The sequence below is a fragment of the Pan paniscus genome, chromosome 5, assembly GCF_029289425.2.
Source record: "Pan paniscus chromosome 5, NHGRI_mPanPan1-v2.0_pri, whole genome shotgun sequence".
Taxonomy (NCBI): domain Eukaryota; kingdom Metazoa; phylum Chordata; class Mammalia; order Primates; family Hominidae; genus Pan; species Pan paniscus.
The window spans coordinates 100,014,686-100,041,682 of NC_073254.2; the positions used below are offsets into that span (position 1 = coordinate 100,014,686).

The 26,997-nt window shown below is 39.2% G+C and overlaps 1 protein-coding gene and 1 pseudogene across 1 annotated transcript in view; both read right to left on the reverse strand.

Moving 5' to 3' along the window:
- ELOVL4 (ELOVL fatty acid elongase 4) overlaps positions 1–20,299 on the reverse strand; it is a 32,822-nt gene extending 12,523 nt beyond the window's left edge. Inside the window, exon 1 of the mRNA XM_003816367.7 lies at positions 19,847–20,299. Within this exon, the coding sequence (XP_003816415.2) occupies positions 19,847–19,946 (100 nt within the window). The 5' untranslated portion in view covers positions 19,947–20,299. The remainder of the gene's footprint in view (positions 1–19,846) is intronic.
- Positions 20,300–25,627: 5,328 nt separating this feature from the next.
- On the reverse strand, positions 25,628–26,681 carry LOC100968692 (glyceraldehyde-3-phosphate dehydrogenase-like; annotated as a pseudogene).
- Between the last annotated feature and the right edge of the window lie 316 nt (positions 26,682–26,997).

A 26,997-nucleotide genomic window follows, 5' to 3' on the forward strand; every position in this document is an offset into this window, starting at 1 on the left:
AATGCAAAACATTTTATGTCGTATTTTGAAGAAATAATGTATTTTTAAAGTAGTAAAAGAAAATTCAACTTCTTAGAACCAACCTAAATGAATTTAACTTAATTGTTGATTATAATAACTCCCTATTTAAACTGTCATTTTTACTAAAGGCTGTATATGCAAAATGCTTCTGGATTAGTGAACTAGGTATTAAAATATCTTACTTAAAAATTAATCTGTGTCTATATACTGTCAATAGACAGTAAGATACAAGATACAAAACACAATATTTAATCAAACAATTTGCAAAGTCAGGAAATGACACAACTATGGTTTTAATGAAATCAGAGTTGTTATGAAGGTGAGCTATTGCTTGATGACTCGTGATATGGGAAAAAAAGGTGATAATGACTTGAAAGAAAAACACATATGGGAACCAGGAAAACAGAAAAACTGATTTTATTTCATAGTTTTAAAAGGAGGTCTACTATTCATAGAGATTATGGCTATATCACTCAAATCAAACACATTTCAGAGTTAAAAATAAACCAATATATTTGAACCACAGGAGAGATGGTAAACTTCTCACAAGGAGGAAATGACTTAAAAGATAGCACGGCTGACTTTTGTTAAAAAGGCGTTGTGCCACGAAGGTCTTATCAGTGACTGTTCACTTTTCTTAATGGCATTTTATCATTTTATGTTCATTATCATTCTATGACCATATCTTTCTATGCTAAAGTCCCCCTATAAAACATGAGGTGTGCATCTACTTAGGTATTTCTTTTTCTATATTATAGAAAAAAAAAGATTTGGACAAACCCCCTATATTAGAGAAGAAACATTTAGACAAACTCTCTGTTCTAGGTCACAGAGAAGGAGTTGCTGTGGTATCCTGTTCTTTTCCACAAACTTTAAGGCAGGTGCTGTTTTTCCCATGAGACTTATACAAAGAGCAAAAGTACTCTGATTAATGCCATACTCCATGTAACAAAGAAAGGAAGATAAATGTATCTGTGAGGAGATTTTAATTTCTAACATCATAGATTATCTCTCACCCTTACCACACACAGAATTCCTACTGACTTCAAAGAAAGTTCTGAGTAGCGGGTAGAAAAAAAAAATTAAAGAAATAGGTCCAAACCTCTGCCAGAAATTAAGAGTAAGTAAAAGTGCTCATTCTTTTTGATGTACAGTGTGGTATGCTGTTCGTTTTCATTCAACAGAGAAATTTAAAGAGAGGACTACCACAGGAGAGAGGGAAAGAGACACTAGTGAGAAGCTGAAGATCTTACAATATGAAACACTAATAGAGGCCAATAGAAGAGTAAAAAAGTAAAGAGAAATAGGAAATAACAGAGGCATCAGAGAAAGCACACAAGACCCTACCAGTAAGTAGACTGGTGACTGGGTTTTTTTTTTGTTTTTTTTTTTTTTTAAGAAATGGAGTCTCATTCTATTGTCCAGACTAGAGGGCAGTGGTGCACACATGGCTCACTGCAGCCTCCACCTCCAGGGCTCAAGTGATCCACCTGCCTCAGCCTCCTGAGTTGCTGATGCCACAAATTATAAGTAAATAAAAATGCTCATTCTTTTTTATATATAGTGTGGTGCACTGTTGTTGTCTCATTCAACAGAGAATTTCCAAAAGAGAGAAGGAAAGAGGCACTAGTAAGAAGCCACCATGACCAGCTGACTGGCTGAGTTCTAACACTGGCTCTGCTACTGTGCATAGGACCTTAGGAGCACAATCTATCTTCATTTCCTCCATCTATAAAACTGGATGGGAAGTAGGTGAACCAGATTAGTGCTTCTCCAGTTTCAATGAGAAAACGAATCACCAGGTTGGGGAGGGGGGCGGGTGGGCATGGTAAAAATGCAGATTTTGAGACAGTGGGTCAGATATGCAGCCCATTTCTTTTCTTTTCTTTTTTCTTTTTTGAGACAGAGTCTCGTTCTGTCACCTAGGCTGGAGTAAAGTAGCACGATCTCCGTCCATTGCAGGCTCAGCCTCTTGAGCTCAAGCCATCCTCCCACCTCAGACTCCCAAGTAGCTGGTCCTACAGGCACACGCCAACACACCCTATTAATTTTTGTATTTTTTGTAGAGACAGGATTTTGTCATGCTGCCTAGGCTGGTCTCAAACTCCTAAACTCAAGCAATCCATCCACCTTGGCCTCCCAAAGTGTTAGGATTACAGGCGTGAGCCACCATGCCCAGCCCATGCAGCCCATTTCTAAGAAGACCACATTTTCCAGGAAGCTCTAACTGATGCTATGCCATTATTCCATGGACCATCCCCTTTTGAGCAGTAACAAACTACATGATCATTTAGGTTTATTTTAACTTCTGAAAATTGTTACTTTTAAAAATAATTATTAGGAAGAAGAATAGACTAACGGTGAGGAAAACTGGATCAAGAAAATTTTAACTGGTCAGGGGACGCATTTTGCATGACCAGAGCACCTGCACATGTTACTATTCCATTACAGCACTCATTACACTGTCCAGTGACCTTCTTTTAAACTGTTTTCTCCCTGAAAAGAGGGGCTGGGTGTTTCATTCTTGTATTGCAAGGCCTATCAAAGTACCTAAAAATATATTTGATGAATAAATAAAGAGTAGATAATTTTTTCACACTATTCCTCTATTCTCTATCCTTTCTGCCAAATCCAAAAGCGCATTTGTTGATATTCAAGGTTTCCTCAGTGTCCAAGAACCCTTCCTAGAGCTTTTCCCAGATCCTCCTCTATGTTGGCATAATAACTTTATCCTCAAGTCAACAACTCATCAACCTAGTATTTAGTGAATATATGTGCTCTATAAAGCTCAATGACCTTTTACTTCATTCCTTACTCCAGGGGAAAAAAGCAATGCCCTCACTTCTTTGCCCAACAATGCAAGGCATGCATTCATTCAACAACCACTTAACAAATCCCTGTTTTCAGCCTATAAAAGGCCACATTTTACACCATACTGTTCTCAGATTAGCCCTTCTAGTTCAACAGGGTCAGAGAGCTTTCAAAAATTCAGCCTCCCAGGATTATCATGGAAGCTACAGTAACTGTCAACCCCTAATCCACAGCATAACAATTCCCAACCTTTTAATAATATTTGGATGAAATTCCTCCATGTCTTTACATGTTATAATACTATACAAGTTATGTTTGTTTTTCTGCATGTATTTGCATTAATATTTCCTTTAGTGCTTCTGATGAGATGCAAATATTCTATATTTCTTTCATATGTTTCCTTTTCCACTAAAAAGGGCTGTGTCACAATAGTGCCATACAATGATATGAAAATTCATCATTACTACCAGTTCCACCTGAGTTTTAAACCAAAAAAAGGTTGGGGGGCTAAAACAGTAAAGGAAAATCATGAATACTAATGCTTCATGTATTTTATGTAAACTTTAAATATATTAAATTATCCATATTTTCATTAACTCGAACGTTTAAAAATATATATTAATATTTTACAGCTAAATTAAATCCTCTCATTTGGGCTATGTATTGAATCCAAATGTAGATTATACATATTAGCGTGACAGGAGATACATTTCTATTATGTTGTCAACATCCTAATCCTACACAGTTATCAGTGGGATTCCATGTCATTAATTCATTAAGAAAAAAGACTGAAAAACTTCGACTAAAATCCTACCTCTCCTACCACCACTGAAGTCAAACCCTGCCGCCAAATAGTACAAAGATCCAAATATGTTTTATGTAGCATTCTTGGGAATTTCTCTTTAGAAAGTTTTGGTGGGGTGGAGGGGGAAAAAAATGACACAAATATAAATGGACTCGTCAAATTTATCAAATTATCAAATTTGTTTATCAAATTATTTTTATATTTTATACTATTAATATGCTTATTAACATGTTTGTACCTTCATGTGTTAATAAATTTGCTCTTATTTTGAGCCTATTAACCATTTTAAGCCTTTCACGTTATCATGTAAACCTTTACCTAAACTAGAATCATAAAATTTTAGATTTAGAAATGATCCCTTTATCTTAAAAATGAGATTCAGAGAGGTCAAGAGACTTGCCACTGCAGGTAAAGCAAGAGCCTCGTGTAACCTAGCAGCTGTTGTAGGCACTACTCAATCACCATGTACTTTAATCTTAAGGGAGAGAATTTCCCATCGATTTTTTTCTGAATTATAGATACAAATGCTATATTTTAAGACTGTTCTTTCAAGGGAAAGAAAATAAGACAGACTTTTAAAAGTTCCCTCAATAGAAAGAATGACAAGAGTTACTCAAAGGAGCCAAGTCTTACACTTCATTAGGTGCAGCATCTGGCAGACTTGGGCCAGGATCATGAATGCTTCAAAGCCATGACACAGAATAAGGGAAAAAGACTAAAGACTAAAGCCTGGAAAAGAGAAAGAGGCCTCAGCAAATACTAAGAGAACTTATGAGAAATCAGATTTAATTTCCATTTTCAGAGAGCGGAATTAGAACCAACATAAGTTATAGGAAAGTAAATTTCACCTGAATTCAGGAAATTTCTAACCAGTGGGTCTTTCCCTTTTGTACACAGAAGGAGTTGTCTCCTTTGGTAATGGGTTTCCCATCATAGTTTTGAACGAAATTTAAGCAAATCTAAAGCCAAATATCATAGCAAATTGAGCTCAGGAGCAAAAGCCTTTATTTTAATTATGAGAATTACTAAGGCACATTACACCTTAACCCTTGTGGACCCTTAAAGAGTTAATAAATAGTTTGTAATGAAAATATTTTGATACTGATTTTTAAAGCTTATGCCAAGAGGGACTGATTTAATGTGTTCAGCAATCATACAATTTTATCTTTATTAAAAGGTTACGTAATAATTATGTAACTATGTGTTTGTCAAAACTCAAAAACTGTTCACTAAAAGGAGTCAATTTTACTATTTGCGTATTATTCCTTTATAAAAAATGAGGGGGCCGGGTGCAGTGGCTCACGCCTGTAATCCCAGCACTTTGGGAGGCCGAGGCAGGCGAATCACTTGAGGTCACGAGTTCAAGACCAGCCTGGCCAACATGGTGAAACCCTGTCTCTACTAAAAATACAAAAAAAATGTAGCCGGGCGTGGTGGTGTGCGCCTGTAATCCCAGCTACTCGGGAGGCTGAGGCAGGAGAATTGCTTGAACCCGGGAGGTGGAGGTTGGAGTGAACTGGAATCACGCACTGCACTCCAGCCTGGGTGACAGAGAGAGAGAGACTCCTTCTCAAAAAAAAAAAAAAGAGTCCACCTGAAATGGGGTTTCCCTTGAATATCTTCCACCAATAAGTTTTTATTCTTAAATCTGATTTTTATCTTAAGATCACATAGCATGGTGGAATAGATGGTAAGTCATATACTCCAAAGTCATATACTACTCCTTTGCAGCAAAGTGATTTTGGCCAGATCACTTGGTCCCTGACCTCTCAATGCTCCACTAGCAGAGGAAGAGACAGACATGAGAATTCAACTGCTATGCAGTGTGATGAGTGTTATGTCAGAGGAGTGTCTTATGAACAGTGGTAGGACAGAAAAGGGGAGAAGGCAGGGTATAAACACAGACATTTGAACTTTTTTTCAAAGAAGAGGAATTTGACAAGCAGACAGGGAGAAAAGTCTTTTTTCAGGGGGCAGAATTAGAAAGACCTACAAAAGTTCCCTTAGTACAATGACAAGATATATGCAAATGAGAATATCTGAATACCCTGAGAGAAGTAAATGTATAAACAGCCCAGAAGCAAGAAATAAAACAATCTGGAAACTAAGCAGACATGATGGAGAGGATATATACAAAGGAAGAGGGCAGGAAATGACTGTGATTATCCCCTAGGAGGTCTTACAAACTACACTGAGGATGCTGGAATTTATCATGTAGATAATGAAGAGATATTTGATTGTTTTTGTTTGTTTGTTTGTTTGTTTGTTTGTTTTGAGACTGGGTCTGGCTCTGTTGCCCAGACTAGAATGCAGTGGCATGATCTCAGCTCACTGCAGCCTCCACCTCCAGGGCTTAAGCGATTTTCGTGCCTCAGCCACCCAAGTAGCTTGGACTACAGGTGCATGCCACAACACCCAGCTAATTTTTGTGTTTTTTGTAGAGACGAAGATTCGCCATGTTGCTCAGGCTGGCCCTGAACCCCTGAGCTCAAGCAACCCACCTACCTCAGCCTCCCAAAGTGCTGGGATTACAGTCATGAGCCACCACACCCAGCCAGTTTTGGCTTTCAAAAGATCATGGTAGAGGCAGTGGGGTGTGGACTGAGGGGAAGGGGATATGTCAAGAGGCAGGAAAACCAACTGCATCAGTGGTTCTCAATACTTGTCTACCACTAGACTACCCATGTAAGAATCATGTGCTTGCTAAAATTATAGATTCCCAGGTCCTACTGAATCGAAATCTCTGCGGGTGGGACTGGACACTATGATCTGAGCTCCCCCAGGTGATTCTGACAGGCAGGCAGACTTGGAGACCACTAGGACATAAGAAATGATGGAAACCTGGGTCAGGGAGCTGCGCTGGCAATGAACAGGATAGGTAGATACGAAGGTTTCGTGGGTAAAATCTACAGACTCCATGACTGTTGTGGATGTGAGAGAAGAGAGTCAAAGAAAAGTTCAGGATTACTCCCAGATTTCTGGTCTATCTGGCAACACAGACAGTGAAGTCATGATCCAGAACAGAGTAAAGGAAGAGGAGCAGATCTGGGAGAAACTGATCAGGTGAATGTAAAACATCTCGCATCTGAGCTACTTTTGGGACAGCTAGGTGGAGGCGTCCAGTAGCCTCTGGAGCTGCAGAGGAACTGCCAGGGCTGTGGACACACAGAGGGGTCACTGACAATGACAATCACACCAGAGTTTGAGGTCACAAGGGAAGGAGCATGTGCAGTGAGAGAATAACATGAAAAAGGAATGACTCTGAGGACAGTTGAAGATGAGTGGGTGAAATGGCAGCAAATAAGCCAGAGAGGCAGGAAAAGGGAAAACCATGTCACAAAGATCGAGAAATTTCCAAAAGGAAAGGGTGCAGAACAGAATCTATAGCTGGAAAACCAACTGTTCTTCCTTTTTCTTTTTTTAATGAGGAAATAGTTACTTCATAGGGTTAAGATGTGATAACTAAATGAACCAAAGTATGCGAAGGTTCCTAGCACACATGGATACCACGACATCATGCATTCCCTTCTGCTGCAGCCTATTCTCTCCCAAATTTACATCTTCACAAAGTATGTCTCATGTCAGAGATAATCCGAGCCCCTCCCCTTAAAAGTCAAGCCCCTCAATGTCTTCCAGGATTTTTCTTCTCAACCTAGAGAGTTCTATATTCTGAATATGGACTCTCAAATCAGACTTACCAGCATTAGACTCCTCACTTACCAGCTGAATAAACCCAAGAAGTTACTTAATGCCCCTGGCCTTATAGATGATAGTAGGGCTGTTGTGAGGAATAGAACAACATGTATACAGCATCTGACACAGTATCAGAGTTCAATAATTTTTGGCATTTCATTATTATTGACACTGATCAACCACTAAATCCTCCTCTATCTTCAAAGAGAAAAGTTAAACCAAATTAAATAAAAATTACCATGAATAATTAAACTTAGAAGAGTTTACACTGAGAATAAAAAAACATTTTATGACATAGACTGAGAAGACATTTTATAATTCTGTATTTATTTATTCAGGAGATAAAATACATACAAATTCTCACTCTGATTTTTAAAATTATTTAGAGAGGCTATTTTTAAAAACTCCTTTTCATGACAATATAAACCAGATTTTAATAAATAATAAAATGCCTGTAATCTAATAGTTTTCAACTAACCCAGGTAACTTCTACTTAATATACAAACAACTATAATTAATACTTACAACAAATTATCAGTATGTTTATTAAAGCAACTTCCTTAAAAACCTCTAATAGACCAATTTTTTTCTGATTTCTTTTAAAGCTTTTTGCAAATCAGGATCTCCACCAGTCAGAATGAACTATCTTCCCCAAGTAAGCTAAGCTAATAAAGTTTTACTATAATCTCCCAAAAGAAAAAACAGTAATTAAAAAAATTTTAGAACACCCAAACCCCTAGAAGAACTAAAGAAAAGGTATACAAGAATACAGTAGGAAATCATCTTAGATGATGGCAAGGGGAGTCACATGGAGCAGAGGCAGCTTGATACAGGCAGAGGGACAAGACTTGAATTAAAAACCTAAATTCTAGCTCTGTCATTTATTTTCTAGCCCCATGATGATGAACCTGAAACTCAGAGCCACTATTTTCGCATGTGTAAAGTGAAGGTGATAATAAGATTAACCAAATCATTGGCCCTTTTGATTCAGGTAAAATGAGCAACAGTTACTGATCAATATAATACGGTTCTAGAAGACACACAAAATTCCTGTTAGGATAAAAAACAATTAAATCTAAATACATCTAGCATTTGATTTTTACATTAATAACTTAAGCATGTTTAAAACTTCTTCTTTTTCCCTAACAGTACACAGCAGTAGATTGCAAAACAAATTAGGAATACTCCATTCCCTTGTTATTCAAAGTAGAGTCCATGCACCAGCAGAAAAGCATCACCTGGAACCTTACAAGAAATGCAGAATCTCAGGCCTCACCCCAGAACTGCTAAATCAGAATCTGCATTTTAATAAGATTCCACAGTGACTTTACACATTAAAGTCTAAGGAGCACTGCTCTGGTCTACTCAGAAATGTGAGCCTACTTTAACATGTAATTAAGTCACAAAATAAAGTTGACTTGATTTCTTCCTAGATTCTATCTGAATAAATCAGCCACTTCCTCATCTTCTAAAACCATCTATATTTGTTTAATCTACCATAAACAAAAGAAGAACACAAGTCTAACAATCGCTAAATATTGAGCAGCTTCAGGAGTATATTCAAGACACCAAGAAGTCTGTACTATACTATTCCCTAAAACTATCCATCCTTTAATTTGTTAAAACCAACAGTTGCAAATTAATTCCTTTTTTTTAAACATCTGGCTACTGATCACCACTAATATACTAAGTGATATTAAAAATCCATTTGCCTTTACTGATTACACAAAAAGGTTACCTATTAGTATGTCACACTGTACACTGCAAGTACCCCAAAGGGTAACTGCAGTCTTTTTCTTAAGGAAATAGTCAATGTCTTCCTCCATTTCTTATAAATGTCACGAGGGCCAATGCTACAGCCCTTGTTCCTTGCTGTATCTCTGTTAACAATGTCAGGTATGTAAGAGTCTTCAAAACATTTGTTAAAAGAAATTTTCAATGAAAACTGTAGACAACGGTTGTCAAGAAGAGTCTGGGAAAGAGCTTATTTCTAACAAACAGAGTAAACTCTATACATCTTAAAGGCCTCTCCTAGGTTCAAATCTAAAATACGATGCGTAATATATTCCTCAAGCCATGTCTATCAGTGAGGTGAAAAAGGCAGAACTAGAAGAGAAGGGCCCTTCAAATACAACTGGACAAATGAGGCAGGTAATGAACAATCTGAGACACACTCTAGAAACAAACAGATCCTGAAGGTGGTGGGTGAAGAATAGTATGATCAGTTTCCTGTATAGTCAGCATGATTAGCAGGGAAAATTTCTGTTCTAACCCCTATGTACTCAAAAAAGAGGATGGAAGGTTTGAGTTTGGAAGAGCACCTGGATGAATGGGAGGAAAGGGCAGCTTTTGCAGAATGCAGAGGTAGACAAGACAGAGGCTGGGCTAAAAAATGGCAAAGAAGTCAGAATGTGATGGGCAGACAGGAGGGAACAGAGACCTTCACCAGTGAAAGAGGGGAAAGCTGCAATGTCTCAAGGTATGAGGGAGCAGGTGCCCTGAGAGTCGTTCAGCACAGGGTTAAAACAAGATGTTTCCTCTAACTCAGTTCTATAACAGTTACCCAAGAGCCTGAAAGAATGGAGGACAGAGTTAAAAAGCAGAGGGAAAAAGAATTTTCGTTGCAAGTTTGCCTGAATAGAGATCATAATAATGGAAGAAAGTGAGAGAAATTATAAAATTTCCTAGAGCAAGCAAAAAATAAGAACACATTCAGAAGCTGTAAAGGAGAAAAGACAGTTAACACAGATGAGAGAATCAATGTGTGATTCAAGCTGAAGGCTGGTTACCCTGGGATTTAATTTGACAGGGTTAGTATTAGATGAATCAGGTTCAGGGAAAGTCAGTTTACTCAACTGGAAAATGGGGATAATAACGGTACCGAGCCCAATGGAATATGAGGACTAAATGTGATAATACATATAAAACACTGGACACAGTGCCTGACACTTAGTAAGCATCCAATAAATGTTCACTATTATTACTGGGCAATAAAATGGTATTTATTGAATAAATAAGTAGGCTATGTTGCATTATAAAAAGGTCACTGTTGGGAAGGAGAAAGATCTTGATCCTATTCCAACTCTGTTACTTTCTAGCTATGTAGCTTTGAGTCTATTTCTTCATCTATAGATGGTTAAATAATATCTAACTTATAGAGATGATCTGAAAATTAAATATAAGGTGTATCAAATACAGTACTACAGCATCTTAAAATGGTCCTATACTAAATGCTCAATAAATGGTAGTGAGTTTCATCATGTGCAGATGATATCTGGTTTCAAATTCCTGACCTCAATGATCCACCCGCCTCGGCCTCCCAAAGTGCTGGGATTACAGGCGTGAGCCACCATGCCCAAGTGCAGGTGATGTCCAAATTCATGACTTCAGAAAATGGCCTATTCATAAAAGCCAGTTCATAGGGGAAAAGGAGTCAATTTCAAGGGAGAAAATATATCTCGAGAGAGAGAGCTGAAGAATGTTGCCTCGTTTCCTGGAAGCCAAGATCAGAATACAAGCAGTTTCCTTCTCTCCCTGTTTCCAATTTTGCTGGGCTTCTCAGAAAAAGTAGTCATAAAACTTAATCTGGGAGTTCCAAATTCAACCATCCACCCAATGCTGCCAATGAACTCAAAGCTTTAAGAAAATTGAAATGGTGTTTCCCTTTAGCAAAAAAGATGGAAGATACCATTAGAGTGTGTGTGTGTGTGAGTTAATGGGAACTTTAGCCAACATCTTCCCTTGACTCTAACAGTTCTATAAGTTGAATAGCCACTGGGTAAAATACTGTTAGTCCTGAATGAATTTCATTATCCTTTCACTAACAAGTTTCTAGCTCTTGTATTATGCAATTTGGCAAATACTTTCATAATTCACTTTGAATACACTTTTTTAAAACAATCCTACACCATCATATGGAAGTTAACCATCTTCTCAGGCTAAATATCACATTTTGTATTCTACATATATTCACATACTTGTGTATGTATATAGTATATGAATAAATATCACTTTGTAGTTTAATCTCATACACCAGCCTTTATAGCACCTTTGAATATTTAGATGTCTTTCTTTAGATGATCTTTGGTAATATTATGACTTTGTTCAGATTTAGTATTCTAAACAGTGATACTTTGTAGATAACAGTAAAAGAAAAGGTAAAATAAAAGAGAAACATAGATTACAGGCCTGATTATTTCTTTCTTGCTTGGCTAGTGTGACGGGAAGACAAGAGCACTGGGCTAGGGACAAAACAACCCATGCACATTCATTTGCACTATAGTGACCACCTACAAAAGTTACTTAACTTCTGTAAATCTCAAGGACTTCTAAATATATGGAAAAAATGCCTTCAAGGCCTATCTCCCAGAGTTATTTTGAAGTTGTTTGTAAAACCATAAAGCAAAATACAAAGCTAAAGTTTTCTTTCTTGTTATTTGCTACTTTCTAGCCACTCGGATTTTTTTTAAGCCAACAGCTATATAGTCTCTTTATAAAGTCAATTTACTTTAAATTGAAAAAATAAAGAAGAATTGACTGTTTTACCATTGAGCACTGAAGAGATCATTTCTACAGGTGCTAATGTATTAATTTTATAATATATGAAATTCTTGCATTGCGGTAAAAAGAAAAGCACATAACATAAAATATACCATCTTAATCATTTTTAAGTGTACAGTCCACTATCATTAAGCATATCCACATTGTTGTGAATCTCTGGAACTTTTCTATCTTGAAAAACTGAAACTCTATACCTATTAAACAAGTCATCAGTTCTCCTTCTCCCCAGGCCCTAGCAAACACCTTTCTACTTTCTGTTTCTATTAATTTGACTACTTTATTTATTTATTTATTTATTTATTTATTTATTGGGCCAGGATCTTACTCTGTCACCCAGGCTGGAGTGCAGTGGCACAATTATGGTTCACTGAAGCCTTCACCTCCCAGGTTCAAGTGATCCTTCTCCCTCAGCCTTCTCAATAGCTGAGACTAGAGGCATATGGCACCAGGCCTGGCTAATTTTTAATATTTTTTTGTTGCCCATGTTGGTCTTGAACTCCTGGGCTCAAGTGATCCTTGAGCCTCCACCTCCCAAAGTGCTAGGATTATAGGCATGAGCCACTGGGCCCAGCCTGAATTTGACTACAGCAGAGGGTCCATATAAGTGGAACCATAATGCCACATACATAATTATCTTTTTGTGACTAGACTATTTCACTTAGTAACAAGGTTCATCTATGTTGTAGCACATGTCAGAATTTCTTTCCTTTTTAAGACTGAATAATATTCCATTGTATGTATATACCACGTTGCGTTTATCCATTTATCCAACAATGGACATCTGGGTCGTTTCCACCTCTTCACTACTGTGAATAATGCTGCTATGTACATGTGTGAAAAAATATATAAAATTAGTTAAAAACACACATCTGTGCTCAAGTTTTTGTTTGATAAGTGAATAAAAATGAAAACAGAAAAGCTTGTTCCTTGGAATTCTGCAGTTCAAAATCACAAATGCTTTTATGTGATTATACCTGACAGTGAGTAACTGATTTCCTCAGTGGACTAATGCATTTGTCTTTCAAATTCCAAAAATTTTACTCTAATACAATATAATCATAAATAAAACATCATACTAAGGTATTTGTTTACAAATGGTAATATTTCATGAAGAAAAATATATGGCAAAAGATTTTAAAAATTTGTATTTTGATTAGTTAAGGAACATACTTATATCAAAACCATTTAGTTTCTTTTGTTTTCTCTTCTGTAAGACCTACATATTTTTATCAATTTTACAAAAATCTTAAGCCATACTTCCAAACTTAAGTAAACAATGCTCATATATAAAGTGTTTATAATAGAAAATCATTTGTAATGATGTATGTTAAAATTTCACATTTTCTATTGGAAAAATATGAAGACTGAGTTTAGACTGATATCTAGGCTGCTGTTTTAGGAGATGTTATAAGGATTCAATAAACTAAGCCTTAAAGGTTATGTAGTTCAACCCTCTCACAGCGCAGGTAGAAATAAGAGACCCAAAGAGTCATGAATAACTTGCCTAAAACGACATAATATGCCATCCTCAAAAGCTGAGTATCACAAAATAAATGTAATATATAATTGAGATAATTTTATTCTTTAATATTATTGCTACTGTTTTCGATAAAATAGTTGGCTCTTGGTTATTCAAGGAATCCAGATAATTAAACAGGTATAGTGTTACAGCAACAAAAGCAATGTTATTTCAAAACAGACGCTTAAATATCTCTATACTTTTGTTGCTCTATTCCTCTACCTATTTCTTATAAAGCAAATTTTAAAAAGTAAAAAGGACTAAATAAGAATCTGTTATTTGTACTATTTAGGCAGTGTTGATAACAGTTTTGCTGGAAAAAAATTTTATTTACTACAAAGAATGAGGTTTCTGAATCCCTGATAAATGTACATTTATTTGAAATTGCTTTACCTATTCCAAGAATAAGGAAAGTGATATCTATATCTAGACTTTTAGAGTCAGGTAGGACCTTACAGATTACCTAATTTAACCCTCTTAATTTACAGAAGAACAATGCTGAGAATTGGGAAGGCAAAGGAACTTGTCCAAACTCTCAGAGCAAATCAGCAGCAGACCAGGACTAAAACCTAGGTCATCTAAATCCCAGTCCAGAATTCTTCCCATTCACTATACCACACTGCCCTCCTCACTTCCACACAAGGTAATGCTTCTGCACAGACAATGAAGAGAACAATCATATCTGATTTTATATGTCTTGGAATCTTCATTTTTTATCTGTTTTGTGCTTCTAAATGACTTAATGGCCTGATTTACTCATTAAATTTAGTGAACAGCAACTGAATTAATGACCAACTCATAAAAAATATCATTCTTTTAAAAAACTCTCTGGCCGGGCACAGTTGTGCCTGTAATCCCAGCACTTTGTGGGGCCGAGGTGGGCAGATCACATGACACCAGGAGTTTAAGAGCAGCCAGGGCAACATGGTGAAATCCCCACTCTATGAAAAACAAAAACAAAAACCTTCTGTAATTTAGTGTGGTCTAAAGCCTTATTCATGTTTAGCAACCACAATATATCATGATTCAAAATTATGCTAGATTAAGAGGGTCATCTCCTGATACATATCATATCAACAAATATATGTGATAATCTCTGATGTTGGAGAGAAAGATACAAAGGAGTGAAGTGGTAAATAATAACGAAAGTTTAAACAGTTTGACACTAGGGTCATAGAAGGAATGGCACAGGAAATACGTGAGTAATTCCTAAAGACAATGAGCTCCTGTGAGACAACAACTTGCTCCAGGGTACCATAAACAAGAAAGGCTTTGCAAAGGAGGACTATTGTACTGGGTTCTGGTAAAAGGTATCTGGAGAGGTAAACAGGGAAAAGGTGGGTAAAGGCAAGGGGAATGGTGGGATGAGAAACATAAAGGTGGACATGTACACATTTTACTTAAGGGTCAGTGAGTTATGCCAGTTGGCTAGAGCTGCAGGTCTTTGGGCAGGGGAATACTGAAGGATCAAGCAAGAAAGTTAATGTGGACCTTGGCTTTAAAAGGCCATGTGTTTCCTCCCATCTTCTTTCTGAAATCCAAACCCACGTGATTTTAAAATATATATTCTAATGGAAAATAAAACAATAGTACCTTCGTTTGTTAACAGGCAAAATGTCCTGATAATGAAGACGAAAAAAAACATCTAAAGTGAAAAAAGATAGACTGTTACACTACTCATTTCGGTGTGCTAATATATGCCTAATTCAGAATAATAAGTGGCTTAATAAATGAAAATACTTACGTTAATAATGTTAAATCATTTACAGGTGACATTATCCACAGGACTTGAGCAAAAAAATAAGAAAACAAATTGAATTTTTAAAGGATGACCAAGTGCTCTGTGGCTCTTAAGTTTACAAAAGTGCCATCTGATATAATTATCTGCATAATTCTTAAAACTTTGTCTTCCTAAGCCAAAGAATCTAAGTTAAAATAGTTAAAACTGTGTCCTGACACCCGTTTTAGAATCTGCATTGTTCACCCTCCTGGAATTCCATCTGCAATAGGATGTTTTACTTTATGCTATCATTGGGGAATGGATAAGAGCATTAGCTATTAAACTCTAGCAGTCTGCCACCAAAAATCAAACTGGTGAAGGAAAAGACAATAAAAACCAAACCAAAACAAAAAACCATAAAATGGCATGGACATCCCAGAGGCTTCAGGGAGCTTATGAGTAAAGGATAATTAGGACGTCACTGAAAACAGTGACCAAGGGAGATCCCATGTTAGGAGCTGGTGATGTTTCTTTCTTTCCTTTTTTTTTTTTTAATTAGCTGCCTACAACTTGGACTCAGAATGTCTTTTCTCAAAGAAACATTCAAAGAAAACTGCGTTACCAGGCTAAGCCAAACAAATAAACCTATTTTAGATAATAACATAGATGAAAAACTAAACATTAACTGTGACGAATAATAAAATTAATGTAAGCATACTGTACAATATTTAAAATACATGCTCCTCTGGGACCTAGCAATCCCTAAGACAAACCTGCTTTTACTTCAGCTTATTTGAGCTGAGTTAAACATCCCCTCCCACTAGCCCCCAGCTTCATCAAACCTGGATGACTCACTGGCCTGACCCTTAAGCACCTTCCCAGTTTCCATGGTTTTCAGTCAAGCTGTTCCCCTTGCCTTTGACACCTTTTGCCCTAGTATGCCTCTCCAAATACTCTGACAGTACTCACATCAACTCCTCATTCAAGGGTAGAGGGAAGTAAACTGTGGTGAAACAGCTAAAATATTCTAAAAACAACTGTATATTCTTTTCACTTAGGAGAAGTAGAGATGAAAAGAGCAGGGAAGGACTTTTCTGATCTTCCCTAGGCCCCAGCTAGTCCTGAGTCTGACAGATCACACTGCCTCCAGACCATGATGTCAAGGAAAGGGGAATGACAGTGACCCCCTAGACTTTGCAAGCTGCATGAGGGCAGTGACCAAGTGTCCTCCTTTCCTTTCCAGAGCCTAGAACTGTGCCTGTACATGGCAAGTAAATACGGAAAGAAATGGTATCATAAGCCTGGCTTCCACATTTCGTCATCCTACAGCTCTCCTCCCTCTTCCTGTACCACTCATCCCTTCTTTCTGACCCCTCCAAAGTTAATTCAAGGACCCAGCAAGTTATGTTCTAACTGCAACTACCAAGTAGACAATTTTTTTCACCAAAATGTGGGGTACTGTATCTGCGAAAAGAGGGCCAATGCCAATCATTACCACCCCCAACCAACAGACAGCACCCATACCCTGTGAACAACAGCTATTTAGAAACAAATGTTCAAAAGATACATGGCCTCACAGGAGACACCTGGCTTTACCGTAAGCATCCTACTAACTCTCTAGGGTGTTTATACGCTAAAGGTCAGGTATGCAAAAAAGCTATTAAACATTTATTAAAAGCATGAATAAATGAATAATGTAGATAAGTTGGGTATTCATAGATTGGGGAATATTTAGATTCATCAGTTTAAAAAATGTATATACAACTTTTATTAGATGTATACGTTGAGCCTAGGACTCCAATCCTAATAATTTAAATGTACTCATGAAGTGAAAGAATAGAAGAAAAAAACTAACATGATGACATGGAATACCTACTCTAATACTAACAACTAGTATAAAGTCCTACACCAGCCTATACTTTAACATAAACCAACGCTAATTTCCTCGTTCAAAATGTCTACAAATATAGAGAAATAAAAATTATTTTTGTTGTTTTTCTAAAAGTATAGCTCTTTCAAACTTTCAATTCCAATGTACAAAGTGTTAATACTATAGTAAAAGTAACATTTTTGTTGTTAACATTATTATGGACCATATTTTGTATTTGCTACATATGTGCCTCCGAAAAGCCCAGTTTTCAGACATTGCTTTGGATATGTTTGAATATTTAAAGCACCATTTGATATAATAGCACAAAATGGCATTTAATGAATTAATAAAAGAATGAAAGAAGCATGTAACTACAGCACTAGGAATGAGAGCAGCCAAGGACAAGGAGCCTACCTCATTTCTTGCTCTCCCTCAATAATTTGCATCCTTTCACCACACTCATCACTATTTCTCAAGACCATCTTTCTATCCCGCCCATTTCTGTTTCCCCTTCTTTCCAAACATTTGACTCACCAACTTTTGTTTAACCTCATCTTATAAGCTACTTTTCTACTTTGATATCCCCCACCCAGATTTTCATCAAATTATGCTGAGAGGTGGAATCAGAGCAGAGTGAATGAGTCCAAAAAAAAAAAAAAAAAAAAAAGGAACACGAGGAGCATAGAATGAGGGAGAGTAAACGTAAATGGGACACCACAGACTTCAGGTCTATTCGGCCTGGACCTGAAAAATACTCCTCCTCACACAGCAGTACAGCAGAACAGACTATATCCACTAAGCCTCTCTGTTGGTTAAGAAATACCATCTGCCTACATAAGGTAGCTCATTACAGAAAGCAAGGAAGCAGTCTCAGGTTTCGTAAGTGGATAGTCAAAGCATAGGCAAATACCTTCCTTCGGCCTGCTAGTGAGAGGTCACTTGTGTTCTAGGGCTACTCTCACTTCTCAGGCTTGGCCCACAATATTATATTATTTTATATGCCCTTCGAAGCCTCGTAGCAAGCTTTCACATGCGGCAATTGCACAAAATTTCCTGTTTCATTTGTGTGTGTGTGTGTGTTTTTACACAAACATCATCAGGAAGGAATTCACCATCACAGAAAGGTGTATTCTACCTTTGCCCTCAATTTTTCCTTCTGAGACTCAAGAGATGGGAAAGCTCCGGGATAGGATAGGAATGACAGGACTGAGAACTCCTGGGTGTGGCTCTGGCTATATGGAGACTGGAGTATCTCAACAGTGTCTGACTCCTAGGTGTGCGAAGTGCAATTACCTGCTAAAGAACTTGTCTGATGTTCAGCTCTATACAATTGTGTAATGGGAAGCCCTGATGCAACGTTTAAAGAACCGAAATCACAGACGTGAAGGGAAGGGCACATCTTTCCCAGTTTTTGCAGGTACAGTGTAACATCAGTGTAATAGCACATAGAAACAAACAAAAAAAAACCTGAAGAAACACTCCATTGAAAACTGCCTTTTAACCATTTTCAGCTGTAATGGCTTATTAAATAGCTTATTTCCCAGTGTCAAAGTTGAGATCTTCTGAAAAAGAACATACTTTTCTAAAGAAGTGAATGCAGTATTAATGCCAAATAATCATTTTGTCTCTCACAAAAATAATTCCAGCATACGTTTTTCCCACAACATAAGCCCTATGTATCGGACTACATTCATGCTGTGACCACTGTCTAATCTGTCTAATTTACTCTAACAACAATAAACACAAAAACTACAGGAGTACATTTTCATTTCGAAGTAGGGAAGGCAGAGTCATAAGATGGAACGTTAATATCCTTCACTGATAGGATGCAGTGTGATACTGCAAAAGGACCAGAAAAATTGACCTCGTAAAATCATTTCTGAAATCCTTCAAACCTTATTTTAGATTTCAAAGACTTTTAAATGCTTTAAAATGAAAAGCAGCGAAGCAAATGAAGAAATAAACAGTACAATGTAAAAATATAATATCACAGTTGGACGCTAGGAAAGCTGCATAAATCAAACAATTGACAGCCCTGCCAAATTAACTGCAACAGCTAAAGAAAAGTTTGCTGATTTAAGAACTGTATATATGTAGGCATCTGGGACAACCTCTAGGTGTTGCTGTAGAGACCCCCTTCCTAAAGACTGATTTCTTCCCCGGTGTTTTGGCCTCCCCCTCCCCCTGACTGCACTGCAGTGCGCAAAGCCATTATAGACAATCACTTCAAACATATTTGCTGTTGAAAATGCCTCGGAAACTAACATTCTTCAAGGTTCAAGGAGCCAAACAATATTATTTTACTTTTCAGTCCAAATTATACTATAGATGAAGGAGCTAGATAGAAGAAAAGATTAGCAGGGTTCTGTCAAAGCGACCAGGAGGCTGAAGAAACCTCCTGTACCTTCAGCTGCCCCTGAAGCCCTCCTTCCTCCCCAGCCCGCTCTCCATACAAAATAGGACTAAATGTTAAAAGGAATCCTGTGCACGGGGAAGAGTGAGGCGAGCTCGGGAGATGTGGGAGCACAGGGTGGGGCGGCTCCTGCGAGGAGCTCCTGGCTGCACAGGCTCCATCTGATATGTCAGCTCCCGCATCCGAGAGCTGATGAGAGATGGAGGGAGCTCAGAGGAAAACCCTGCGAGTGTCGGGGGAGGGGAGGCCTTAACATTCGGATCAGATTAACCAGTGCTCAACCGCAGTGCCCGCGCCGGCCCCTCCGCTGATCCGCAGCATCCGAAAGCCGCAGGGCGCGGGGGCCTGTGGGGCCGGGCCCGGGCGCTGCGAGACCAGGGGCCGGTGACCCCCCGCGGGGGACCGAGCGAGGATGGGGAAGTCAGCGGCTTTACCTGCGATGGACCAGGTCCAGCGGTAGAACTCTACCGTGTCGTTGAGTGCCGTGGACACTACGTTTAGGACACTACCCGGCTCCGAGTCCAGGAGCCCCATCGCGGCGATGAGCGGGCGCTGGCGGCAGGAGAAAGCGGAGACCCAGAGAGAGGGCTGACCCCGGAGGCGGTGGCGGCCGACGGGGCGAGCGGCGGCCGGGAACCCCTCTAACGGCGGCGGCCCGGCCGCGTCTTCTCCTGCTCCTCAAGGCGCCGCGGCGGCGGGGATGCGGCAGAAGGCAGGGCCAAGCGGAAGGCGTCGTCAAGGTTCCCGGGAGAAAGACGAGGAGGTGGAGGAGGCCCAGCCGCCAGCACAGTGCGCTGCACCAGTCTGCAGCCTCGCGCAGCCGCCCCTCCAATCTCCTCAGCCGGCGTCACGTGGCCGCGCGCGGGGGCGGGGGGCCGGCCGCCCCTCCTCCCTCCCTCCCTAGTATTGGGACTCGCGGGCGTAGGGATGCTGCGCTCAAGGGTGCGACGCGAACTGGGCTCGCGCAGGCGCGCGCGGTCGAGCGGGAGCGGGACACCTGGGCCCCTCCTTGGCCCCTCCCCGCACAAGTCGCCTCATTAGCCTTCCCCGCCCCTGTCCCGGGCATCGGCCCCTGCGGAGGAGTTCACCGCCTCCCCACGGGTGACTTCTTATCCGCCCCGGATACGTCCTGGGAAACAGGACACGGGAAGAATGGGTGTTCTGTGGGCAAAGATGAGGTAGGCGTGGTGCTTTGGTCCTTACCTGACACTCACCTCGATTTCACTTGTGTTCCTGTTTCTTTGACCTCCACCAGCACATGCCTGTCACCATGACAAGAGAAGTGCATGTGTTATGCCTCTGAAGAAGTGAAGGGTATTTGTCTTCCATGCTTCAGCGATGGAGAATAGACTTTGGGGCCGACCCATGAACAAATCAACATATAATTGCATGAATGCTTGCATGTGTTTTGTAGACTCTTTTACTATACATGGAATGAACAAAGCAATATAATTGTGCTAAATTAGGCCATTAGTAGTTCAGAGAAGAGGGAGAACCGAGAGGGGCTTACAAGTGAAGTCCGCTTGAACCTGAAGAAGTTGAGGTGAATCTGAAAAAGATAATCGCTCAAGAGGCAAAGGGCAATTTAGTGTAGAGAGGAAAACAAAGTAATTGTGGCTATTTTGAAAAATTGTTTAGATAAGGTATAGGAGAGCCTACCCTTGAAAAGTAAAAAAAATACAGTACTTGGAATTCATAATTTGATGGTTTCTCACATAAAACAAGATTTTTGAGAATAGTCCAATAACCTTTTCATCTACTTGTTTTTTAAATGTGTCACCTACTTGTTTAACCTTTTCTCCACTTGCTCATTTTGGATGCTACATTTTAAAGACCAGTGAGTCAAGTGTCTTATTGTTCCTGCCTTTTCACACTGTTAATGTGAATACTATCTTTTATCATACTGAAATGATCTATTTCCCAATTGACCTGGTTATATATTGTCTATATTTTATATTGGAAGCATCCTAGATGGTAAGAATTATTTTTGGTTGCTTAATGAGTACCTAACCCAGTGCTATAAACAGTAATTAATAAATATTTATGATGACAAAAATATAACATGTCTTTCAGAGAATAATAAGGATTATTGTGACTGGCAGGAACTTTATTGCCGAACTAAAGCAAACACAGACTTCTTTAAATGCCCTATTCTTGAAATTAACCAAATAAAATGTTAATTTATTAATTTGTCAAATATATTTGCAAATCTAAAGTTTTCTGGATTGGAATGACAATTTCTCAAGTCTCAATCCTAAATTATGTGTAACAGATTCTAGTAGCTATATAAAAAAAAGAAATCCAGTCAAGTCTCTTCATTTAGGGAGTGGATAAATACCCATTCATTTACAGTGATGATCTAACAAAGTTCGGATTAGTTCGAGCTTCACCTAAAAATTTGATACTATTTCTATATTGTGGAATCCTGGACTTTTTAGGGAGAACAGATCTCTACCCATACTTCCATTCACACACGCAAAACTGCAGCATAATACTTAATACAAGGAGAAATTGTTAAAACAGCTTCAGGTATTTCCCTGATATTTCTTCTACCGTGGAGGTCAACTTAAGTCCCTAATTCACTAGGGGGCGCCAGTCACGTATAAGAAAATCATAGATGAGATAACCTTCAGCTGGGAATGGCGGTCACACGGATATCACCGTGTCCACACTCCACCTGTAAGAGTAGAATGTTTATTTACATTTATAAGCTGTCTAAACATATACCAAGAACCAGAACATAAAACTTACCCAATCTGGAACCCTATTACCTGGCATGAATAAGTGGTTTGTAAATACCAGTGACGGCCCAGAACCAAAGCCTACCTTGTTTAGTTGTGCAAAGGGAGGGAAACCCGCATGTCTGCCACCTAGAATAACAGCCATCTAACCAAAATCTTGGTAGCATCATAACAGAGTAAAAGCAAATACAAGCAACAACAGCATCTGCAAACTTTGAGAACAGAGTTCTTTCATGTGGATCAAATGCAAATAGGATACAGTTACCTACAAAACCTAAAGGAGAGGACATTTTATCATGAATTTTTTTGTATAAAATAGCAATATTTTTTTCTTTTTAGAAACAGGATCTCACTCTATCAGCTAGGCTGGATTGCAGTGGTGCAATCATAGGTTAGTGCAACATCGAATTCCTGGGCTCGAGCTATCCTCCTGCCTCATCCTCCTGCCTCAGCCTCCTAAATAGCTGATAGAGAAGGAGGACTGGCTGTGTTGCCCAGGCTGGTCTCAAATTCCTGCCTGCAAGCAATCCTCCTGCCTTGGCCTTCAAAACCACTGGGATTACAGGAGTGAGCCACCACACCCAGTACAAAATATTTTTAAATGTCCTACAGTCCATACAAGGTTAGCAACATAAATCAAGCTATCCATCTTTTTTTTCCTAGTCCACCTTTCCATGTTGGTAATATTGTCAGCAACCTCTGCTTTCAAAGAAAAGTGAAACTGGAAGCCTGTTGAGTCAGGAGTAAAAAGAAATAACCTAATTAAAGAGTTGTAGAGAAAGACTTTGAATCTTCTAGAAGTAAATTTTGCTACATGGATGCTACTTAGAGAAAATGGAGAAAATTTTTGATAACACTAACTACTATTAGTTCCAGTCTTTTGTTTTATTCTGCTCATTACTCCTCCCCCACGTTATAGCCATCATATAACACAGGTGCTTGACTAACTTGGAATTACAATGTTTTCCACAAGATATGTTTCATTCAAACTTTTAAAGATGTTTACCTTTTTGTTAGCTTGTATGAATTATTTTTATTTTATTTAAATGGACATAGATTATCCTGATAATACATTAGCACAGATAAAATAACAAAAAAAGAAACAAAATGAAAATCCCCCCCATAATTTTGTCTCCCATTCTAAATAAATTTTACATGCCTATATAAGCCTTTTTTTCTTAACACAGATGGTTTTTTTAAGTAATGCTACTCTATAATCTGCTTTTTAAAAAACTTAATACATCAGGAATACTTTTCAACATAATACCAAGTACTTAATATTCCATTATATGGATATACACTCATTTATGTAGCCATTTACCCTATAGATTAGCATTTAGATTGTTTCAAATTTGAACTACTGTATCAATTGGGCTATTAGTATCCACAATATGCAATTTTGTGCACTTGTTTAATAACTCTTAGCATAAATATTTACAAGGGAAATTTCTGGGTCAAAGGTTTGGGACTTTTTTTAGGGGTGGAGAGGTGGTTGTTTTTGTTTTGAGACGGCATCCCACTGTCTCGCCCAGGATGGAGTGCAGTGGCCCAGTCTCGGCACACTGCAACCTCTGCCTCCCGGGTTCAAGGGATTCTCATGCCCCAGCCTCCCGAGTAGGTGGGATTACAGGTGTGTGCCATCACACCCAGCTAATTTTTGTATTTTTATTAGAGATGGGGTTTCACCATGTTAGGTAGGCTAGTCTCAAACTCCTGGTGTCATGTGATCTGCCTGCCTTGGCCTCCCAAAGTGCTGGGAGTACAGGTGTGAGCCACTGTACCTGGTCAAAGGGTTTTAAGTTTACAAATTTTGACACATCATGCCCACTTAACCTCCAGAAATGTACCAATTCACAATTCCACCAAAATTTATGAAAAGGTGCTCATTTCCCCACCCCATTCTCTTTACTGAATTTATGCTTTGTAATCATTCCCAGTCTGAGAGGTAAAGATTGATATTTCATTGTTGCTTGACAGATTATCATGTTTCTTGCAATTTTAGCCTTCTTTCAGGAATTGCCTGTTTGAATTCTTTAGACATTTTCCATTAGTTGTGTCTACTTTTTCTTATTGATTTATAAGACATCTTCATATAATAAAGTTATTAACAGTTTGTCTGCATATGTTGCAAATATATTTTCCCAGTTTGCTATTTGTCTCTTACTAAATTTATTATAATGATTTTCAACTAGGCATATTGAATGCTGGGAATAAGTTAGGTTCACCCGCCACCACCTCCACCAGAATCATATATCAGAATGCCTTCTCAGCTTTGCAACCCTTGATGCATATTTCTAAAGTACATATGCTACTCCTTTCCTAAGAATGACAACTACAAATTACTTACATTGGATATTCATTGTTTTGGTGTCACCCAATATGTACACCCAATCTGTATTATTTACTGGTCAAAGCCATTAGCCCAGTCTCTCTTCACATAGCCATGTTTCAAGGCCATATCCCACACTTTTAGTCATACATTCAAGCATATAGTGATAAGAGGGCCAAACCATGGTGGTTCTGCCCGTTTTTCCTGGCTTGGCTATACCAAGAAAAGTTTTGTCACTCTTAATTGAGTATTGTCTGAGTTGTGATTTCCTTCACTTACTACTCTAACATCTCCGTCTTCATGGATATCAACAAACTTTGGTCCAAGAAATCTGGTAATAAATTCCAAGTGTTAATGGGGAATGCCTTTTCACCCTGCTCTCATATTCCTATTACTGAAGAGCAATCTGGTTTCAGGGTCGGAGAAGATAAAAAGAGCCCGAGAGGAAATAAACTCACCATGATAGAGGAAAGAAACCGGCTGTATTTCAAGGACTTACTTTTAAAAACCCAAGACATCAGAAAAATACTTGGTTCTAGGCAAGCATTTAGTTGATTCCAGAAGCTATCTCCTACCAGCCATCCCGATGATCCAGGAATGCTTCTTAAGGAAAATGGTTATATGTGAATAAATGCTTAAAAACTTTCCAGTAAATGAACCATTATTTTATGGACTCAGCAACTTTGCAGTAGGACTCACCTGCCTGTGAACCACACAAAGATGAATGACCTCCCTCTGATCTTGGAGAAACTGTCTTGAACCTGAAGAATCCATACACACTATACACAAAAGCAAATGTGAATAACAACTGAGGGAAAACATTGACTTCTGTAACATCATTTATATATCTGTTCCCTCTTTCTCATCCTTGTTGGTTTCTCCTCTTTTTGTGGCCTGTGAATGTTAAAATTCAATTATTTCTGGCTGCTTTACAAGTTTTTTTTTTACTTATGTTATCCTTTCTGCCTAAACTATTATGATTGTTATTATTTTTGGCTGAGCACAGGGGACTTTATTGATGGTACACGACAACATGGGGCTCCCTGGGCCCCTCCCTCTTCAAGGGGTGTGCATGGAATGTGTGAGGAGGGAAGATTCCGTGTGGTGGGGAATGAGTGTGCCAGGGACTCCCCAACAGTGAGGGCCTCTTTCTTCCTCCTGTGCTCTCGCTGGGGCTGGTGGTCCAGGGGTCTTACTCCTTGGAGGCCATGTGGGCCATGAGGTCCACCACCCTGTTGTTGTAGCCAAATTCATTGTCATACCAGGAAATGAGCTTGACAAAGTGGTCGTTGAGGGCAGTGCCAGCCCCAGCATTGAAGGTGGAAGAGTGGGTGTCACTGTTGAAGTCGGAGGAGACCACCTGGTGCTCAGTGTAGCCCAGGATGCCTTTGAGGGGGCCCTCTGATGCCTGCTTCACCACCTTCTTGATGTCATCATATTTGGCAGGTTTTTCCAGGTGGTAGGTGAGGTCCACCACTGACACGTTGGCAGTGGGGACACGGAAGGCCATGCCAGTGAGCTTCCCATTCAGCTCAGGGATGACCTTCCTCACAGCCTTGGCAGCCCAGTAGTGGCAGGGATGATGTTCTGGAGAGCCCTGTGGCTGTCACGCCACAGTTTCCTGGAGGGGCCATTCACAGTCTTCTGGGTGGCAGTGATGGTGTGGACTGTGGTCATGAGTCCTTCCATGATACCAAAGTTGTCAGGGATGACTTTGACCAGGGGCGCTAGGCAGTTGGTGGTTCAGGTGGCATTGCTGATGATCTTGAGGCTGTTGTCATACTTCTCATGGTTCACACCCATCATGAACATGGGGGGATCAGCAGAGGGGGCAGAGATGATGACCCTTTTGGCTCCCCACTGCAAGTGAGCCCCAGCATTCTCCATGGTGGTGAAGATGCCAGTGGACTCCATGACATACTCAGCGCCAGCATCACCCCACTTGATTTTGGAGGGATCTGGCTCCTGGAAGATAGTGATGGGATTTCCATTGATGACAAGCTTCCCGTTCTCAGCCTTGACGGTGCCATGGAATTTACCATGGGTGGGATCATACTGGAACATGTAGACCATGTAGTTGAGGTCAATGAATGGGTCATTGATGGCGATAATATCTACTTTACCAGAATTACAAGCAGCCCTGATGACCAGGCGCCCAATACAACCAAATCCATTGACTCCAACCTTCACTTTCCCCATGGTGTCTCAGGGATGTGGTTGGCAATGCAAGAGACGATGCAGCTGTCTGTCAAACAGGAGGAGCAGAGAGCCCTGCCTAAATTATTTCATGCACTCTCATAGCATTGGTTACCATCTGCATTCATAACTCTCAGATATATGTGTTCAACCTAGATCTTCTTTCCAGCTCATGTATCTCATAGCTTGTGTGGTACTTTCTCTTTAATGTAACTCAGGCATCTTGAAAATCAACATGTTAAAAACCTATCTTCCCCTCCCCTCAATCTGTTCTTCTTTCATATTTCCCTATTTCCACACATGCCAAAAGTGATCAATG